Source organism: Pteropus alecto, unplaced genomic scaffold (genome assembly GCF_000325575.1).
Source record: "Pteropus alecto unplaced genomic scaffold, ASM32557v1 scaffold25, whole genome shotgun sequence".
Taxonomy (NCBI): Eukaryota; Metazoa; Chordata; class Mammalia; order Chiroptera; family Pteropodidae; genus Pteropus; species Pteropus alecto.
Window position 1 is genome coordinate 33,471,123 of NW_006441955.1, and position 20,607 is coordinate 33,491,729.

General features: G+C 37.8%; 1 protein-coding gene across 1 annotated transcript in view; it reads left to right on the forward strand.

Annotated features, from left to right (window-relative positions):
* LRRC8C (leucine rich repeat containing 8 VRAC subunit C) overlaps positions 1-10,767 on the forward strand; it is a 67,943-nt gene extending 57,176 nt beyond the window's left edge. The window contains exon 3 of the mRNA XM_006919392.2: positions 4,252-10,767. Within this exon, the coding sequence (XP_006919454.1) occupies positions 4,252-6,525 (2,274 nt within the window). The 3' untranslated portion in view covers positions 6,526-10,767. The remainder of the gene's footprint in view (positions 1-4,251) is intronic.
* The last annotated feature ends 9,840 nt before the right edge of the window (positions 10,768-20,607 follow it).

Here is a 20,607-nt window from a genome sequence, read left to right on the forward strand (position 1 = left end):
GATATTTTCCTTAACATAGATGATTTCATTCAAGAATTATCCTCATATTCACTTTTAGGATAGTAACTTTCCCACCTTCCTATATTTTGGATCAGATTCTCTTGTTCATTTTGCTTTCAAAATTTATTCTCTCCTTCTTCCCAATTTCTTTTCCCTCCTCTCCCTCCCCCTCCATGAACAAACCATGCAGCTCTTGTCTCAAGCCTTTTTTCCTCCAAAGGCAGTCTCAAGGTTTCCCTAGAAGAAAATGGTAGAATTCCTTCTCATTGTGATGTGTGTGTGTACGAGCTGGTGATGATCTCAGCCTCAGTGTTCTATAGAATGGGGTGGGTGCGGGAGTTTTCTCTCTGCTCCTTCCCCAAGCACTCTCCCTTGGTCCTGCAATAGCAGCTTGGAACCCTACAATTATTTCTTCGAAAGTGGTTTTGCAGCCGTTCTTTAAGGCTTGATTTATACTTTCATGTTTAAATTACTGGGTAAAGGTAAAAAAAAGTGAGGTATAGTAAGTGAGGTACTTGTCATCACCTATATGTCCCGTGACTTCAAGTGAAATAATATATAGGAAACCAATTTTACCATAGGCTAATTGATATAAGTAAGAGTTAAGTTCCTACAGCATCTCATCAACATTATAATGAGATGTCATTGAATGAAACACAATGAATGAAACACAACTGAGTGAAATGGCATTGCTGAGGACCTGCTTTGTAGGTGTAATTAGGCAAACCTCAAAAGAGCAAAACAAAAACTTTTAAGATCTTACAAGCTGCTGTTATTTATAAAGATTCCACAAAAACACCTTTCCTTTTTTCTTCTTTAGGATTCCTGTCTGCCTTATTTATTTTTTATTTTTTTGTCTTCTTTCACTTTATTACTATACCTTTGAAAATACTGATCCTTCTCCCAGTTCTGAAACTTGTAGTGTTCAGAAATACTGTTTCCATTACACATGGAGGATAACTAACTTCCTCCCTCTCCTGTGGCTATTTTACTGTTTAAATCTTCACACTCTTTATCCTTGAACTCCATAACCCACCCGATTCCTTTTCATAATTCTAGATCAGACAACTTGCCAGCACATTCCTTGGGAATTCTCTGAGTTGCATCTCTCTGGAAGCTCCTTACTATGTTCTCTCAGCAGCATGAGCAGCTATTGTTCTTCGTGACTAAATTCTAGTATTTTTCCTACTCTGTGCTCAGTTCTGAGTAGTTTACAGCTTCTGGAAAATAGATCACTGTCTTTACCCTCCTGGGATTTAACTGGGCACATTTTAAAAAATATATCTTCATGAAGATTGAAAGAGAAACTGTGACATCAGAAGGCTGAAAGTAAAAGAAACTCTTGGAGATCGGCTACGCTGGGCCATTCTCTGTAAAGGCATCCTAGCAGAAACTTGGTGAACTGAGGAGACTGTGTGGAGTGATGGAAGAATACCAGGCTGTAGACAAGATAGGTGTAAATTCTCGCTCTATCATTTTCTGGCTATGTGAACTTGGGCAAGTAACTTACCTAAATTCTCTGAACTGTGGTTGATTTCTTCTTCTATAGAATGGGGAGAATATGACCTGCCTCCCTAGCATGGCAGACTGTAGCCGATCAGGCACCTTGGTGCAGAATATAAAAAGGCATCCCCACTGTGTGGCCATAGCCCTAGGGCATACAGCTGAGAGAATAGAACCAAGCAGGATTACAACCCATACTTGCCTGTTAGCTGGGCACCCTGGTACAGTGCATAACCTGAACTTATCCAGCCAACCTCCAGAGGTCTGTCGACTTCCGCCATTAGGAGCTAGCCTGTGGAAAGGCTGGGAGGGGGGACAGTAATGATCCTGCCTGGTTGCTTGGCAGATTTAGCACCTTTAAAAGGTGCCTGACTTTTTACCTTCTAAGTGATCTTGCTTTCACACCATTCTTCTGTATTTTCAACACGCCACTAACAATGTCGTATTAGCATATTAGCTCGGAGGTGTCACTCTTGGGGAAGGTGCTCAGGGAAGCACTTCTTTCCCTGCTGGTCTCCAGCCCCGACCTTCTGCCTATTTCTCAGATTGTGGAAGCATTTAGTGAGACCCCAAATGGGAAAACATCCAGAACATGACACAAACACTGAACTTCTTACTTGTTTCTCTTTTATATTCCTTCAAGATAGTCTGGCATTTGTCTAGGCTTTCTCCTCTTTTCTGTTCCTGGGGTTTCCATGATAGAATGCTTGACTCCCAAGATATATGAAGAATACTCCATGGAAACATGAGAAAAAAATTAAAACTTTTATTTATATTTATCTTAACGGGAAAGGAATTAAGCTCTTCTAATATTTGTCATAAGAATTGACAGTCCTTTCTGAATATAATTATGAATAATCATACATATACTAAGTGGGCATGACTCAACATTTTTTCTCTGACACAGGTAAGTGATAAAAATATTTGAAGACCACTGCTCCATTTTCACACCTCTGTAGCCACTGAACCCTCTGAATGAAATCACATTTGTTATTCTTCTCTGCCTTCTTTTGATTTACATAATAAGTAATTGCCCCCTGCTTTATCTTCCAGGACAGAGCTTTTCTAAATCTTGTGGCAAAACTTCCCCCTCTTCTCTTAACCTAATTTTTTCATTGTTTTCTGCTATGGGAGGAAGTGAGCTTTTCTCCTAAAACAATAATACTTTGTATAACGTGATTTGTAATTTAGGAGAGTCAGATTGGGACCTTTTTGGGTTAATCCTAGAAATTCAGTAAAATAAATTAAGAATGTGGCTCTAAGTCCAGGAGGCCTGGGCTAGATAACATTAGCAAGTTACTTAACCTTTCTGTGTTTTGGTCTTCTCATCCGTGAAATGGGAATAATAAGAGTACCTGCCTCATCAAGTTAAGGTGACAATTAAAAGAATTAATACCCATGACACTTTTAGAATAAAAGTCAGTTGTATATTAAACACAACAGAAGTTTGCTGATGTCATCACCATAATCACTATCCTTATCGTCATCCCTACCTAGGAGAGGTACAGTCCACCCCCAGATCTATGCAACTCTGAACTGGAAGTACCAGTTCTGGAATTATTCACTTTCTCAGCAAATATATACTAGTGATCTCATATGTATCAGGCCCTCTACTAAGCGTTGGTTGTCCACACCATTGTCAAACTTTATAATTCTGTCCGGGCCCTAGCAGTCCACTTTGCAATGAACTCAGTTTCTACTTCTCTAATCAAAATAAAGGACTTTGATGTTACAAAATAACTAAACATTTTGCTGTTGCAGAATCACTAAACACTGTGAATTTCCAGCCATTTGATATTTTAAGGTACAAGTAGACTTTCTCTACATTATTCATTCCTCATGTTATTGCTGTCAATTCCTTGGTTATTATTCCTCCTCTGAACTGTTTGCTTATTGTTCAAAGAATTCCACTTACATGTACTTCTTCCTGGGGATGATTCCTCCGATTCAAGGTGTATTCCGCCTCGTACTACCTAATCTTCAAAAAAGGATACATTCTCTCTTACCCAAATTGCAATCTTATGAGACTTCTGGACATTTTTACAGCTTAATATTCTTAGCAAACTGAAGGGTTGGTAGAGGGATAGAAGTTTTCAATGTAATATTTTGTATGAAAAACCAGCCAATTTAATATATAATTATTTTACTATTGAACAGTACTATATTCTTTCTCCTCTCTCTGAAGAATTTTTTTTTTTTTTGTAAAAGCTTAATAAATTTCTTTCATATTAAAGCTGCTCACATTCATCTATGCATGTAGTCCAGGATATGGGTAAAAAGAAAGGGGAAATGATAAAGTCAGGAATTTCATCCATGTTTCCTCCTTCCAGTCCTTTTACTTCTCGTACACAAGCTAATATACTCTTGGGAGCCATCCAATTCAAGATTGAGCCTAATAAAGGGATATACTTCCCAGACCCGTGACTGACTGATTCTCCCAGGCTCCAGTGAGGGAAAAAAAAAACAATGCAAAATTTAAAAAAATACATGACTGTTATTTAAATATTTATTTTGTCATGAATTGTTCTATGACTTAACAAAACTGCTGTCTTATGTCATCGCTTAGACATATATTTCATTTTTCCAACATGTGGGCTAAGAATAAAATCTTGATGCTGGAACTGAACATTTTATTCTCCAGACAAAGGAAATGGACATTTATTGGACGTTATTGCTGCTTTCTTTGCACTAATGCTATTATGAAAGCTCTTTGAATAATATAATTTGAAAATATTATTTCTGTTTCAGGTCATGCAAGACAAGATAATTTGCCTTCCGAAGAGAGTTCAACCTTCTCAGAACCACTCGTCCGTTTCGAATGCCTCTCAAGCAGTTGCCGGAACCACCCCACTGCCTCCACCTAAACCATCCCCGACTAACCCCGCCACCGTGGAAATGAAAGGACTAAAGACAGATCTGGACCTTCAGCAGTACAGTTTTATAAACCAGATGTGTTATGAGCGAGCCCTCCACTGGTATGCCAAGTATTTCCCTTACCTTGTCCTTATCCATACCCTGGTCTTCATGCTCTGCAGCAACTTTTGGTTCAAGTTCCCTGGCTCCAGCTCCAAAATAGAACATTTCATCTCTATCCTGGGGAAGTGTTTTGACTCTCCTTGGACCACACGTGCTTTATCAGAAGTGTCCGGGGAGGACTCAGAAGAGAAGGACAACAGGAAGAACAACATGAGCAGGTCCAACACCATTCAGTCTGGCCCAGAAGGCAGCCTGGTCAACTCTCAGTCGTTAAAATCGATTCCTGAGAAGTTTGTGGTTGACAAATCCACTGCAGGGGCTCTGGATAAGAAGGAAGGGGAGCAAGCAAAGGCCTTATTTGAGAAGGTGAAGAAGTTCAGGCTGCATGTCGAAGAAGGTGATATATTATATGCTATGTATGTTCGCCAGACTGTACTTAAGGTTATAAAATTCCTAATCATCATTGCGTATAATAGTGCCCTGGTTTCCAGAGTTCAATTTACAGTGGACTGTAACGTTGACATTCAGGACATGACCGGATATAAAAACTTCTCATGCAATCATACCATGGCACACTTGTTCTCCAAACTCTCCTTTTGCTACCTGTGCTTTGTAAGTATCTACGGGTTGACGTGCCTTTACACCTTATACTGGCTGTTCTACCGTTCTCTAAGGGAGTACTCTTTTGAGTATGTCCGGCAGGAGACTGGAATTGATGATATTCCGGATGTGAAAAATGACTTTGCTTTTATGCTCCATATGATAGATCAGTACGACCCTTTGTATTCCAAGAGATTTGCAGTGTTCTTGTCTGAAGTGAGTGAAAACAAATTAAAGCAGCTGAACTTAAATAATGAGTGGACTCCCGATAAACTGAGGCAGAAGCTACAGACAAATGCCCATAACCGGCTGGAGTTGCCTCTTATCATGCTCTCTGGCCTTCCAGACACTGTTTTTGAAATCACCGAGTTGCAGTCTCTCAAACTTGAGATCATTAAGAATGTAATGATACCAGCCACCATCGCGCAGCTAGACAATCTCCAAGAGCTCTCTCTACACCAGTGCTCGGTCAAAATCCACAGCGCGGCACTCTCTTTCCTGAAGGAAAACCTCAAAGTCTTGAGCGTCAAGTTTGATGATATGAGGGAGCTGCCTCTCTGGATGTATGGACTCCGGAATCTGGAAGAGCTCTACCTGGTTGGCTCTCTAAGCCACGATATTTCCAGAAATGTCACCCTTGAGTCTCTGCGTGATCTCAAAAGCCTTAAAATTCTCTCTATCAAAAGCAACGTTTCCAAAATTCCTCAGGCAGTGGTCGATGTCTCCAGCCATCTCCAGAAGATGTGCATACATAATGATGGCACCAAGCTGGTGATGCTCAACAATCTGAAGAAGATGACCAATCTGACAGAGCTGGAACTGGTCCACTGTGACCTAGAGCGCATTCCTCATGCTGTGTTCAGCCTGCTCAGCCTCCAGGAATTGGACCTCAAGGAAAATAATCTGAAATCTATAGAAGAAATTGTTAGTTTCCAACACCTGAGAAAGTTGACAGTGCTAAAACTGTGGCATAACAGCATCACCTATATCCCAGAGCATATAAAGAAACTCACCAGCCTGGAACGTCTGTCCTTTAGTCACAATAAAATAGAGGTGCTGCCTTCCCACCTCTTCCTATGCAACAAAATCCGATACTTGGAGTTATCGTACAATGACATTCGATTTATCCCACCTGAAATTGGAGTTCTACAAAGTTTACAGTATTTTTCCATCACTTGTAACAAAGTGGAGAGCCTTCCAGATGAACTCTATTTCTGCAAGAAACTTAAAACTCTGAAGATTGGAAAAAACAGCCTATCAGTACTTTCACCGAAAATTGGAAATTTGCTAGTCCTTTCCTACTTAGATGTTAAAGGCAATCACTTTGAAATCCTCCCTCCTGAACTGGGTGACTGTCGAGCTCTAAAGAGAGCTGGTTTAGTTGTGGAAGATGCTCTGTTTGAAACTCTGCCCTCTGATGTCCGGGAGCAAATGAAAACAGAATAACTTATTTTTGTTTAAAGTTTGACTGAAACATGCTTCTACCAAATACAGTATAAGTAATTAGGTAGTCTTAATGCCTTTCCTATTTTAGTTTTTTTTTTTTTCTTTTCACATGAAACAAATGTACACAAAGATTGAGTAAGGAGTATGTATTTTTTAATAAAAATTTAATTGTATTTTTTCAGTATTAATATTTTAAAGTTTTATTTGTCCTGGAACCTAATGTATCTATTATTGTTTTCTACTGACAGAAACAGATGGTTCCATCTGTTTTTTTGTTTTGTTTTGTTTGTGTTTTGTTTTTTTTTTTTTTTCCAGTTCATTCTTATGATAGGGAGGGAATTTTAGGTTGCATGCATTTTGGTATTTTTTAAATAGATGAAGACATTTTGCCAAGGTCATTTTTAGCTTGTTTACACCTGTACGGTTCCTTGTTTTTGTTGTCACTGTGTGTATACCAAGGAATCTGTGCTAGTTCTTTTAATACCAGCTGCCTTCTCCATTGGCCAAGCCCTTCATTCTATAGAAAACTCTCCTTTGGAGTTTAAATTCACATAAGTGCATTGTCACAGACTATTATTTTTTAATTTTCTTCCCAACTCCAGCAGAACTCTAAATTATATGATTTCATACACCTGACAGTTAAAGTTATCTGTAGGCAAAGATTTCGTAAGTGAGTAAAGACAATAACCTTCTATAGTTGGCATGCTTGAATTGGCCACTTATAATTCAATTGATTTCCATTTTTACCAACATTTAAAAATATTTAAAAACTAAATACAGAGGACCCCACACACACACACCTTTAATTTCAATGTAGCCATGTAGTACTGGTGAACAACCTTACAGAAGCTAGATTTATTTTAATTAAGATAAGTAATTAAATTTTAAAATCATAGAATTACAAGCCTGGTTTGAGTAATTTAATCATCTTTGATATCTTTACGTGTAGATACATCAGATGGAAAAAATTTCACTACTAAAGCATTTAAGGAGCTGGTGCACGCCAGTCAGGCAGTGTGGCAGTGGAATCTATTCAAATTCTGCCTGTTGCACAAAATAATCCATTTATACATACATATATATATATATATTAATCAATTTTCCTCAAGTCTGCGATTGCAAGTGATGCAAGCACAGGAACTCTGCTCTTATTAGCTTAAAATAAGTATCTCATATAAAATGGTTCTGTTACTTTTTTAAAAAATGTGAATAAATTGATAAATGGATTTCACTTGGCAATAATCTTTGCCTGATGGTCAGCAGAGCTTTCATTTGTCTTTGTACTTAAAAATTCATCATAGTATGAATCTTGGGCAAAAATTTTCACTAATTATTAAGATGTGGAACAGGAAAATAAAAACACTATTTGTGTCCTCAATCCAGGACCAGTACTGTTGATTATGGAATTTTGCTTTATTTACCAAATCACATTGACCATTTTCCAAGCCATAGTCTCATCTAAGAAAGTTCTGTGACTTAACAATGAGAAAGTAGGAAGATGATTTTAAAATTTACTCCTTGATCCCGGTGACTTTGCTTAGGGCTGCTTTGATTCATATATGGAACATAACTACAAGAACTACTCAGCAGATATATGTACCTCGATTGTGTTTTAAATGTTACGATACATCATAGGTTGAAGGATTTGGTAAAGAGAGGCTTTTCATTTATTTAATAATCAAATCATGTAAACCAAAGTGCTTCACTATTTCTGCCCTGTGTTAAAGTGTTAGATTGGTGATTTTGTAAAGCTGATTTATTTTGACCTGGAATTGATACGATACGTTTAAAATAGTAACATGGTTATATTACTTATAGGATAAAATATTCAGTTCTAGAATACTGTTGGGATCTTGACTTTGAATAATGTGCTGTATTTAGAAACATAGCTCTATCTGTTTTAAACAAAACAAACAAAAATCTGGAAGACTGTTCATAGCTGAGCATAACAAAATACCCTGTTGAAAGGTAAACTGAGATAACTACTGGTAAAACACTGAGTGCACTATTTTTTCCGTATAAAATATATAGTTATTTTCTATATCACCCTTCAAAAGGGATCTATCAGGTTAAAAATTATATTTATGCTTAAGTCTTTATCTGGTGTTAGCTCATAATCTCATATGGGTTCATAATTGAAGTAAGTCACTAATAATTAGTTTTTATCACTTATAACAATTTGCTCGAACCTTCAGAAGAATTTGATTTACTTTCTTAATGATTTCTCAGGCTTACCCTTAACCTATGTTCTAAATAACATCCAATAAATCAGTATTATTCTATGACTTTATGTTTTACCTAAAAAGGAAAATTCATAGATGTTTCTATTAGACTTTATAAAAATTCAAAATACTCAAACATTATCTTGAATCTAAATTTTCTGAGTGGCCCTTTTTAATATTGTAGATTTTGTTCACATTCTTAAGTAAAAAGTATTCAATTACTATTTAGCCTTTAAATGGGAAACTCAGGTAAATAAACTGCTGACTTTTCTAAGGTTCTTTAACGGATCAACTCCATATAAAAAGAATGTTTACCCTTTCTGTATTTTACAAGTGCTTTTGCTAAAAATGAACGACTAGCTCTATTTCTCCAACCTATATCAGATTCATGAAAAACTGCTATATATATATATAAGCACCATATGTACTCATAACTCCTATGGCTGCTTGAAGACCATAACGGGTATGCTTTTTGGTCAGTTTTAATGGTTAAGTGTAGAACAGTCTGGTAGAACAGTCTGGTTGAAACAGAACATATAAGTGTATACCAGTGGGACTCTCCTAAAAAGACCATGCTTCGGAAAACTAGTTATGTTTTGAGTTTTCATTTTGTTTTATATTTAACACACACTTTTAATATAAAGTTTTTTGATACAGTGAAACCTGTTATTTACAATTGTAAAGTCTTCTTATTGTTCACCCACTTTGTTCCCTGCCATTGCATTTCCCGTAGAGCTATTTTAATGAGTTCTAACAATTTACATGGCATCCTGCTTTTTTTCAGAAAAGCATGGAAAATATGCCTGCAAGGAGTATTTTGTTTATTTAGAAGTGATTCCTTCCTTATCTGTTTCTCAAGCCATCTTTGTAGAGAGGGGCTTGAACAACCTAGAATCTTCCTTGGGTTACTTGAGATGAGGAAAGTGCAAATTCTTGCAATGTGCTCTCATGATTTCTGATACTGAGAAGACAAAAATCTTTATATCTTTTCTTGTCATTTCCCCCAAGAGGAGTTTTGCTGTTATTTATTTCCCTAATTCTACTGTAAGAAAAGTCCATTTTTAAATAGTTTCTTTTACTCTCTAATTTCATACCAAATGCCTGATCCATAGTAATGATATGTTTACTTAAACAGTGAACATTCATAATCCATCTTTATGAAAACTGTCAGCAGTACTTAGCAGATAGATGAGACAAATTCCAGTATAATTTCAATTTGTATTTAGAGACTAAGATTCAATTCAGATTTTCCTATTAATACTGAATGTGATAATGCTATTCAAACAGTTCACATTTGGGCAGGATCTCAGTAACTCAGGGTAGGGATCCATACTAACCTGAAGTGAGCAAAACAGCACAGTCAGTGGTGAGGGGGATTTTGTCATCTTTCCTTGTCTATTCAGACACTTTACAAGAAAGCTTGGATAGTCTCAACCAGACCTACCACTGAGTTTTTAGAGTTAGGCCGCAGCGACATGCTTCTAATACAGTTTTGTACCAGCCTTCCACACCAAGGATCCACTCTCACTCCGCCTTCCAAAGCCATCCACTGATAAAGGCAACATCCTTAAGCTCATTTTAGGAAGAGGGAAGAGGGTCTCTTGCCCCAAGGATTTTTTTTTTTAATCAGAAGACCTCGACAAGGGGTATGTAACTTGGAAAACCCTAATTTCTTAGCCATATTAATAGTTCCTACACATGGTTTTTAATGTAGTATAATTTGCTTTCTGCTGAATATCTTTCCCTCTCCTGCCTCATCTTACCTCTTTTCATGAATATTTTTACTGGGTTTCAAACTCAATGCCTTATGTGCTCTCAGTTTTCCTTCTGCCACTTGTTTTCTCTCACCGCCTGTATGTGTGCAGATTGTGTCAAATGCTGGCAAATCTCTAAGACTGTCAAGAAAATGCTTAAAAGTTGATTTGTCATCGTGCAAATTCATGATAAAATGTCTTAATGTTATTTGGCTACATAGTACATAGGAATAAAAAAATAAAGTCTTTTTGTTATTTAAAATTGAGATTTGTCTCTTATTAATTTGGAGAAGTCCTGTTTATCTTTTGCATTTCTGTTGTAGTTTTGCATGTTCCGTTACTAAGGCTCCCTGTACTCGGCAGGAAATGGGCTGCATGCATTCTTTCACTTTGTGTTTAGCAGTTTCTGCGATGGTGACTAATTATTTCCTTCCTTCATTCACTGTGCTGCATCTACCCAAGGTGCCCCTGGAGTTTCATTTGGGTAATTAGTGCCCAAATATATAATCGACAGTGCAATTTCTGTGCATTTGCCAGATCAGATTGCACGATTGCTGCCCAGCCCAGCTCTCAGTAAATACTTGGTGACAGGGATTGCGGTTACATACAGGAATCAGAATGGTTCTGCATAGCTAGGAGACCTCTCCTACTTAACCACAATACACTCCAGGCTTAGGGAAGCCCTTTATAAGAAAATTTTGAATGCCACTTGTACATAAGAAAATTGTAATTGGTAACTTTCAAAGCTAAATTGTGATTTTACATATTTTTCTACAGTCATTTATGGCTCAGTTATTTTACTGATAATTAACTGATAGTCCTTTGAGGGGCTGTTAAGATGAAGAAGGATTATGAGTGTGGTGAGAGAGGCCATGCAAATGTGTGTATCAGAAACTTAGAAGGGAGTGAGTGAGAGCTCTGGAGAAATATTGGAGACAAGAGCTGAGAAATGCAATAGATTAGAAACATCTGGTGATTTCAGTGCACTGCAGTCAGTGCTCTGTCCGCTGCCACCTTTCGCCCTTCCATCTTTCGGTCCTTTCATGTTTGCAGAATATTAAGATAAATAATGAAATTAAATATGTTGATTCAGTTACTTATTGTTGGCTAGCAAGATATAAGCATTTTGGTTTGGGTGGAAAAGTATGTGAAGAAGGAAGTCACTAAAGCCAAGTTTAGAGTTAGGGAGGTATTTACCTAGTCATACTACAGCCTGTGTTTTTCTGAAAGTAAGTTTGTATATCTTTCTAAATATTCATATAGGAAAAAAGTGGAAAACTGTTCATAAGCTGCATTTTTGTGTAAATCTCTGAATACAGGTTATACTTTAGATTTCATATTTAAACATATGTGAACAAATTGTAGTGCAAATAAACATGATCAGGCATACTATAAATGATAAAGTACTTATCACAGAGTTTGAATATTTTGCACAAAAGACACAGCGTCAGGCAATGGTATTATTGTCAAACGTCTAAACGAACTGGCTATTCTGATGATTTTGATTCATAGATTATTCTGTTATAAAATTTGGGAACAAGTAGAAGATGGTCTTTATTTTTTAAAAATCCTTTAAGGAATTTTATTTCAAATCAAGTAACTCTAAACAACATCGTTAAAAAAATGGTTCAATTCCTGTGAGTAGTCTGAGGTAATATAGGTCTTGGAAAAAGTGACACAAAAGAGGCAACATACAAGTTTTGCATTTTATATGTCCTCCACAGCTCTTCTAAGAAAAAAAAAAATCAAGTTCCCAGCAGCGATTATGATGTAGAAATAAAATTATAACATTTCTTCTATTTGATTTGCTAAGATTCTTGGGATTCCCTTACTTTCACATAGACTGCGTGGAATAATTTCTTAAAATAATGCTCCAAATAACATTTGGACAGCTTTGAATATCTCAGGCTGATTTAATCCAAGAGTAACTAAAACAAATGCAAAAACATGAAAGTATAGTCATTGTAGTTTTGAAGAATAAATGCCTATGAATTTGTGAAATAGTTGTTGAGTTCTGTTTGTGCCCATTGCATTAAAATAAATTATATTTCTTAGTGACTTAAATTGCTCTATGAAAAATATGACGTAGCCAAGCTCAACAAAAACCTGAAAGACCATCTACATCAATAATCTCTTACAGTGTTAAAGAAAAATTTATTCTGACATTTGTTAAAGTGATAAGGAAGACTTTATTCAGGACTTATTACTTATTCAGGATATTTTTTTAACTCTCCCCAGGTACTAGCCCCTGGTAGTATGACTCAGACTTTCTGGGTAGTCACATTCTGAGCCTTAACAATATCAGCATGCTAACGGATTCAGTTGTTCTCTACATCTAGGAGCAAAGATAGGATGTTGACAGCCTTTATGAGGAAGTGTTTAAAATGAGTTCATGCTCATGAAATTGAAAACTAGAGATTCCGCTTCAATCGGAGTAGCTCAATCTAAACATATAGCTACATAAATATTTTAAATCCAGATAACTTCTCAAACTGAATTGGTGTCAAATGGGAAATATAAAGAATGCCATAGGGGTTAAATACCTGATTTAAATTACATAAGACTTTTCCGTTTGTTTGTTGAGGGGAGGTGGGAAATGGAAGCGTGACTTGCTTATGTGGGGATAGAAAAATAATTTGCCTTCTACCCTTCTAAGTTCTTTTAGCTAGAATAATAAATTAACATAAAACAGAATAACAGGAAAAAGTGACCAAATGTATTATGTTGTACATAAGTAGATTCTATAGGTATAAAAGCCCCAAAGACACAAATATGCCACTCTGGGCTAAGGAGACAGAGGGAGGGGTCTAGGATTTCCAGGGGAAAGCAGGAAATTAACAGGCAGATGAGAAAGAGCAAACGTGTGGTAAGTTCTTGGCCACCTAGAAACAATGGGACACAAAGGGGAATCTAACGGGCAGACCTTGCTGGTTTCTCCCTGTCTGCCTCATTTAATTCAAATATGCTAAGGTGAATCTGCTAAGGCCCCTTTCCCACAGCAGGTTTTTCTATCTGGATTTCTCAGGCAGGTAAAAATCTCTTCTTGAGTTTTTTGGGCTTTAATTGTTTTCACCTTGAAATACTCTACATGCCAGGGTGGCACATTCTGAGAAATTCATTCTGGACCCCTACACTTAACAGGGAGCCTCCTGATAAAAGATGCTCAATGCACTTTCTAAAATTTAGGCTGATTTGTTGCCCTTCAAATTCTATCAATGACAATGTCAAAATAATTAAATCTCAAATGCAGCAAATCAGCTAGACAATTATTTTCAGATAGCTTTCCCTAACTTGCTAAGTATAAAACTGCTAAAATAGAAAAATAAAAGTTTTTTTTTTTTTTTAAAGAAACTGCCAATGACTACTGAGTGTTTTAATTATAAATCTGATCAAGCACTTGCATCAGAAATGTCTGAGAGTTGACTCCAAAATCTTTGGTAGATGCTGATAATGGCATTCTTAATAGCTCTGACTACAACATAGTAAACCATTATAGTGCTTTAGATAGGCCTGGCAACAAAGGAGTGACACTTGCTCTGTGCTGCTTGAATTGATAAGACGGGAACCATAGAGTATTCGATATTCATATAAATGCCTCCTCTATCTTCAGTTCTGTCCATCTAAATCTAACTTTGGCTCTACTTGTTAAGATCACTGAGATTTTTTAAAAGTTATAAAACTTTATAATTTCTCTAACAGTTTCTACCTGCCTCTCTATTTAGGGCACTGATCACTTGTACCAAGGTTATTTTAGGAACTATCATATCTCTCCTTCCAGAGTTGGAGGCCCAGTGAGTGCAGAAACCAAGCCTTATTTATATTTAGATTTCCCTAAAGTGCTTCCCATTATTACTTACATGACACGGACTCTGAAAAAATATTGCTGAGTCAATCAAGAGACCTAACTATTCCCTGAGAGCCTTGAAACTGTGAAGGGCCATCATCCCTGTTCAAACTGCTTCCTGGATGTGCTATTTTCCTAGGACTGCTATTACAAAGTGCCACACACTGGGTGGCTTACAAGCAGGACAAACAGAAATTTATTGTCTCACAATTCTAGATGAAGATGTTCTGAGGGCTGTGAGAGACAGTCTGTTCCAGAACTCTCTATCTTTTGGTGGTTTGCTGGCAATCTTTGGTGATCCTTGGCTTGTAAATGCATCACCTGGATCTCTGCCTTCACCTTTTTATGGCATTCTCCCTATGAGTGTCTATCCCTATGTCCAAACTTCCCCTTTTTATAAAGACACTATCACATTGGATTAGGACCCACCCTAATGACCTCATCTTAACTCAGATCATCTGCAAAGACCCCTTTTCCAAATAAAGTCACACCCACAGGTGCTGGGGTCAGGACTTAACATCTTTAATTGGGATACAATTCAATCCGAAACACTGGGCAATATGTTTCTCTTTCTTGATGAAGCTATTACACACCATGTTTATTAGAAACATTAAATTTAGATCCCTGAAGATTGGCTAGTCAGAGGTTTTCAGAGTGCTTTAGGGAGCTCTAACTCTCCAACAAAATAGCTCAGGAGGACTCAAGACCAAGGGCTCTTGGTTTCATATCTGTTCCAATTACATTTGCCATGTAACGAACCACCCAAAACTCAATAGGATGAAACAACTATTTTATTACACTCTCAGATTCTTTCGGTCATGAATTTGGACAGGACACAACAAAGACAGCTTATCATCTCTGCTCCACAATGTCTGGGACCTCAGTTGAAAAGACTCAAGAGCGGGGAGCTGGAATCATCTGGAGGCATCTTCCCTCCCACGTCCAGCACTTGATTCTGGCTGTCCGCTGGAACCTCAGCTGGGCCTCTCCACATAGCCTGGGCTTCCTCACAGCAGGCAGCTTCGGGGTGGTCAGAGACCTTACGCAATAACATAGAGCTCCAAAGCGACTATTCCTACAGAGAGACTAGACTGACTGTTGCCTCACCTTTCATGACCCAGCCTCGAAAGTCTCATATATCACTTCTGCCTCACTCTATTTCTTGAAGCGGTCATAAATCTTGCCCAGTTTAGGGGCTGAGGAAAGGGGACACAGACCTCATCTTTCAATGAGAGGAGTATCAATGTTACATTATGAGAAGGATATGTGAGACAGGAAACATTGTGGCCATCTGTGAAAAATACAATCTGTCACACTATTCACACCAGCTTCTTCAAACATTGGACAGCATCTCTCTTTGACTCTTTAATATTTACTAGCAATTGTAGATAAGAAATGCAGGATCCAGAGAGCCCAAGTAACACTTACAAATTTCAAACAATCTTTCAGCATATTTAGCGGTTATTGTAGAAAACCAGAAAATTGAGAAAATTAGTGGTTTTTTTCCACCTCTTTGTTCCTAATATTTTTGGCAAGCTAGGAGAGCCTGGTAGAACTGCTGTTAATGAAATAACTGAAACTGAAAGCCATCATTTCATTTTACTGAATCGCATTTTTAGATCATTAACTTTTGACAGGGTTTAAAGTAGGTTCTTTCACAAATTTTATCTGACTATCATATGCTCCTCCCAATATCAGCCAAAATGTCCTAAGTTGCTCAGAGACACATGTGTCTGAACAAATGCACACACCCCTAGTCTGTAATTTATACAAATGATTAAGAGGAAAATCTCAGCAGCATCTCTGTTGAAAAATGAAGAGACCTGGGGCGGCGCCTTAGCCAAGTCCCTCAGCTTTTGTTCTTATCCAGGAGTCTGCCCAGTGCTCTAGCTCCCTGCCCGCTCCCCACAGCCTCATGACACCTTCGATCCCTTGCTTTGCCATCTCTGATAGTTCCCATCCTTCTAGCTCAGGGGGAACATTTAGGGGTTGAAAAAGTTTTCTAGGAAACAATTACTCACAAGCAAAGGGACCAAAAAAGTCTCAGAGATGTTCTCCAGAAGACAACTTAAATGAATGACTCGCAGCTGGGCAGCCTGCCCTATTACAGCTCATGTGAACTGAGTCTATGTAACGCTGCATTAAGATCAGTGTTCTCCCACCAGCCTAGTAAATCTTCAAAACAACTCACTGAGGGCTCTTCTCCCTCATGTTCACTCTTATAAAGTCCACCAAGATATTTAGCTCATCCAGCAAGAATAACAACTTAGTAGCACATCTTCCACAATAAAGCTGTACCACAGATGTCAGCTGGAATCTGAACGTCTTTTAAAATTTAGATGACATTGGCTATACTTTCCCTTCAGTGATCTTGGGAAGTCCCATCTCCTCCCTAAGCTTTCACAATTTTTGATGTGTTCCTGTTTTCAGGCCACTGCTCTGAATTTCTGTTTCTACGGAATGCCTTCCCCTCTTCACCTTACCATTCCACGTGTTCGGACCCCATTCTGTACCTGAAAGATGAATCCGCCCTGCTCGTTGGTTTCCCCCAACACTCACAAGGCTTTTGCGCATTTTAGAAACTTTAACGAAGGTTTGGAGAGACAGCAGAGTCTTCACGAGAGCCAGGCAAGTTACTTTAAAGCCGCGTGTGGTGCAAGCCCTTCAGCCTGTCCCCAGAGTTATTCAGCCCCCCGCGTCTTGCCTCTCCTAGCCCCATCTTTTTTCTGCTCTATAATCTCGATCTCAAATTCCTCACACGCAGGGCAGGGCAGTTTAACTTTCTCTCCTGTTTCTTGGTCTCCTGTCTACCTCCTGGCTCTCACTGCTTTCATCCTGGCAGTTTATCAAAGTTTTTCTCAACACACTTTCATCCCATAAGGGGAATTCTGGTATCTACTGTTAACTTGTTTGATCAGCCTGTTACAAGTTGTTTCTCTCACCTGGACCTCCCTGACTCTGCCTCCTGCGTTCCTCAAAATTCTCTGCCTTTCTCCTTCCCTCTGAATATGCCAAATTCCCAAGTTTGATTCTCTGCCCTCTGTCCCCCTTTATCCCTCCCGGAGACCTTAGTGATCTCATTTATTTTCAGGGCTAACTCTGCAGGCTTCCTGTAACAACTCCCAGACTTCTACCTCTACCTCTTACCGCCAGTTGTCTTCCGCACAGTTCCACTTTCCTGTCATCTCAAAGTTATGAGATGTGTCGGAGAGGAAAACTCATCTAAGCATAACTATTGTAAAAGCAACAGCCTCCTATCTTAAATGATATCCCCACAAACCTCTCATCTTTCATCCTTCCATCCTCTCTCTCCTCTTCTCCATTGCTAGACTAATTCTCCAATGTATAACTGATTTTATTGCCCCTCTGATCAAAAACCTTACCACTGTCATCTTCTTTAAAAATTTTTTTTTCAATTATAATTGACATTCAATGTTATATTAGTTTCAGGTGTACAGCATTGTGATTAGACATTTCTTTATATAATTTACAAAGTGATCACCCCAATAAGTCTAGTATTCCCCTTGACCATACATAGTTATTACAATATTATTGACTATATTCTCTATTCTGTACTTTACATCCCCCTGACTATTTTATAACTGCCAATTTATACTTCTTAATCCCTTCACCTTTTCACCCAGCCCTCGCAACCCGCCTCCCAACTGGCAACCCTCAGTTTGTTCTCTTTATTTCAATTTTGATTGTTCATTTATTTATTTATTTTTTAGATTCCACATGTAAATGAAATCATATGGTATTTGTCTTTCTCTGACTGACTTACTTCACTTAGCATAATACCCTCTAGATCCATCCATGTCGTCATTCTTTTTTATGACCAAGTAATATTTCATTGTATGTACCACCTCTTCTTTATCTGTTATCTATTGGTGGACACTTAGGTTGCGTCTACATCTTGGCTATTGTAAACAATGCTGCAATGAACATAGAGATGCATGTATCTTTTTGAATTAGTGTTTTGAATTTTTTCGAATAAATACAAGAAATGAGATCATTGGGTCATATGATAGTTCTATTTTTTATTTTTGAGGACCTGCCAAACTGTTTTCCATAGTGGCTGCACCAATTCACAATCCCACCAACAGTGCACTATGGTTCTCTTTTCTCCACATCCTTGCCAAGACTTATTCTTTGTTGGTTTTTTGATGATAACTATTCTGACAGTTATGAAGTGATATCTCATTGTGGCTTTAATTTACATTTCTCTGGTAATTAGTGACATTGAGCATCTTTTCATATGTCTATTGGCCATCTGTATGTCCTCTTTGGAGAAATGTCTATTCAAGTCTTCTGCCCATTTTTTAATTGAATCATTTCTCTTTTTGGTGTTGTATGAATTCTTTATATACATTAGATGTTAACCCCATATCAGATGCATCATTGGCAAATATTTTCTCTCACTCAGTAGGTTATCTTTTCATTTTGTTGATGATTTCCTTTGCTGTGCAGAAACTTTTTAGTTTGATATAGTCTCATTTGTTTATTTTGTTTGTTTGTTTCTCTTGCCTGAGGAGACATATCCAAAAAAAAATATTATAAATATAAGAGCAATGTCAGAGAGTTTACTGCCTATGTTTTCTTCTAGGAGTTTTATGGTTTCAGGTCTTACATTTAAGTCTTTAATCCATGTCAAATTTATTCCTGTATATAATGTAAGCAAGTGGCCTAGTTTCATTTTTTGCATATAGCTGTCCAGTTTTCCCAACACTATTTATTGAAGAGACTGTCTTTACTCCATTGTATATTCTTGCCTCCTTTGTCATAGGTTAATTGACCGTGTAGGCATGAGTTTGTTTCTGGGCTTTCTATTTTGTTCCATTGATCTATGAGTCTGTCTTTATGTCAACCACTGTCTTCTTTATACAGTCTATAAACCTTAGCCTGCCTTTCAAGATCCACCACAATATAGATCTGACCTATGTTTCCAGCACAGGCCCTGGAATCCAAAGAGCATTTGAATCCTCTCTATCTATTTACCTGATATATGACCTTGGGAAAGTTACTATAAACTCTCCAGCCTCTGTTTATAATAAGGAAACATATTTTTCAGCAACTTCCCAAGAAGTACTAAAATGTTAATTATTCTAATGCCGGCACCACCCCAATTCTGTCCTTACTAAATTAAAATTTTCTTCTCATAGTTTATCACCAGTCCTGGTTCTAATTAAGGTAAAGACCATCTGTACTTCTACTCACATCCTCAGTCACAAGTCATAGCTATTTCCAAGGTTTGATGTAATCTATGATGTAATCTAAGGTTTTATGGCAAGAAAGTAAAATGAAAAGACAATGAAATAATATATGCAGTAAGCCAAGTGATGGTTAGCTATATCGTGGAGCATTTAGTGAGGGCTGTGATGAGAAGTGAATGGAGTTAGGGAAGGATGGCTTATTCTTTTTTCTCTGATTCAAATGCTGACAGGTGACTGGAGACATTGGACTAGAGCCACTCTCATTGTCTCATAGCATCTTAATTCAGGAGACCATATAATATGATACACAAGACTCGTTCACAGTTTATATCCATCCCTTCTCTGCCACTTTTTCAATGTGTATATTGGAAGAAATCACTTAGCTCCTTGAGTCATAGCCTCCTTATCTATAAAAGGGTCAGGGGTTCCCAACTAAAGAACTGCTGTGATGAATAGTGGCGTGACATATGTGACATGCCTAGTTCTATGCTTGTACTTAAAAAATTTGCTAGTATCATGATGACTGAGCTCTGGATAATGAAAAATGCATAACATACTGCACATTTTCCTAAAGTCAACACTTAAATTTAACACCTAGAATATGCTAGACATTGTCTTAAAGGCAGTCAGTCTGTATTTTTGCTGTCAAGGAGCTGGAGCATCCCAGGAAGTCACAGGTAAGAAGTTACCTTGGGCAGGATAATGAGTGGTATAGCAGGCACATAAATGCAGTACTCTGGAAACACAGGTGCCTTCTCTACCAACCAGGATTTGTTGAGCACATTCCAGGTACCAGACACTGTTCTAGGTGCTGAAGGATCAAAAATTAATACGATCTTTGTTTTTAAACAGTTCATAATCTAATAAGAAAAGACAGCCATGTGTTCAATACCTACAATATGTCTCAGGAGTTCACCTAGAAGTCTGATCTCATTACACGTGAGCACAAAGGAGGGTGTGATCGGATTCACCTGGCGATAGGAAGGTTTCAGGAGGTGAACCCGAGCTGAGTCTTGATGTGGGTGACCCCCAGGCAGAATGAGAGGACT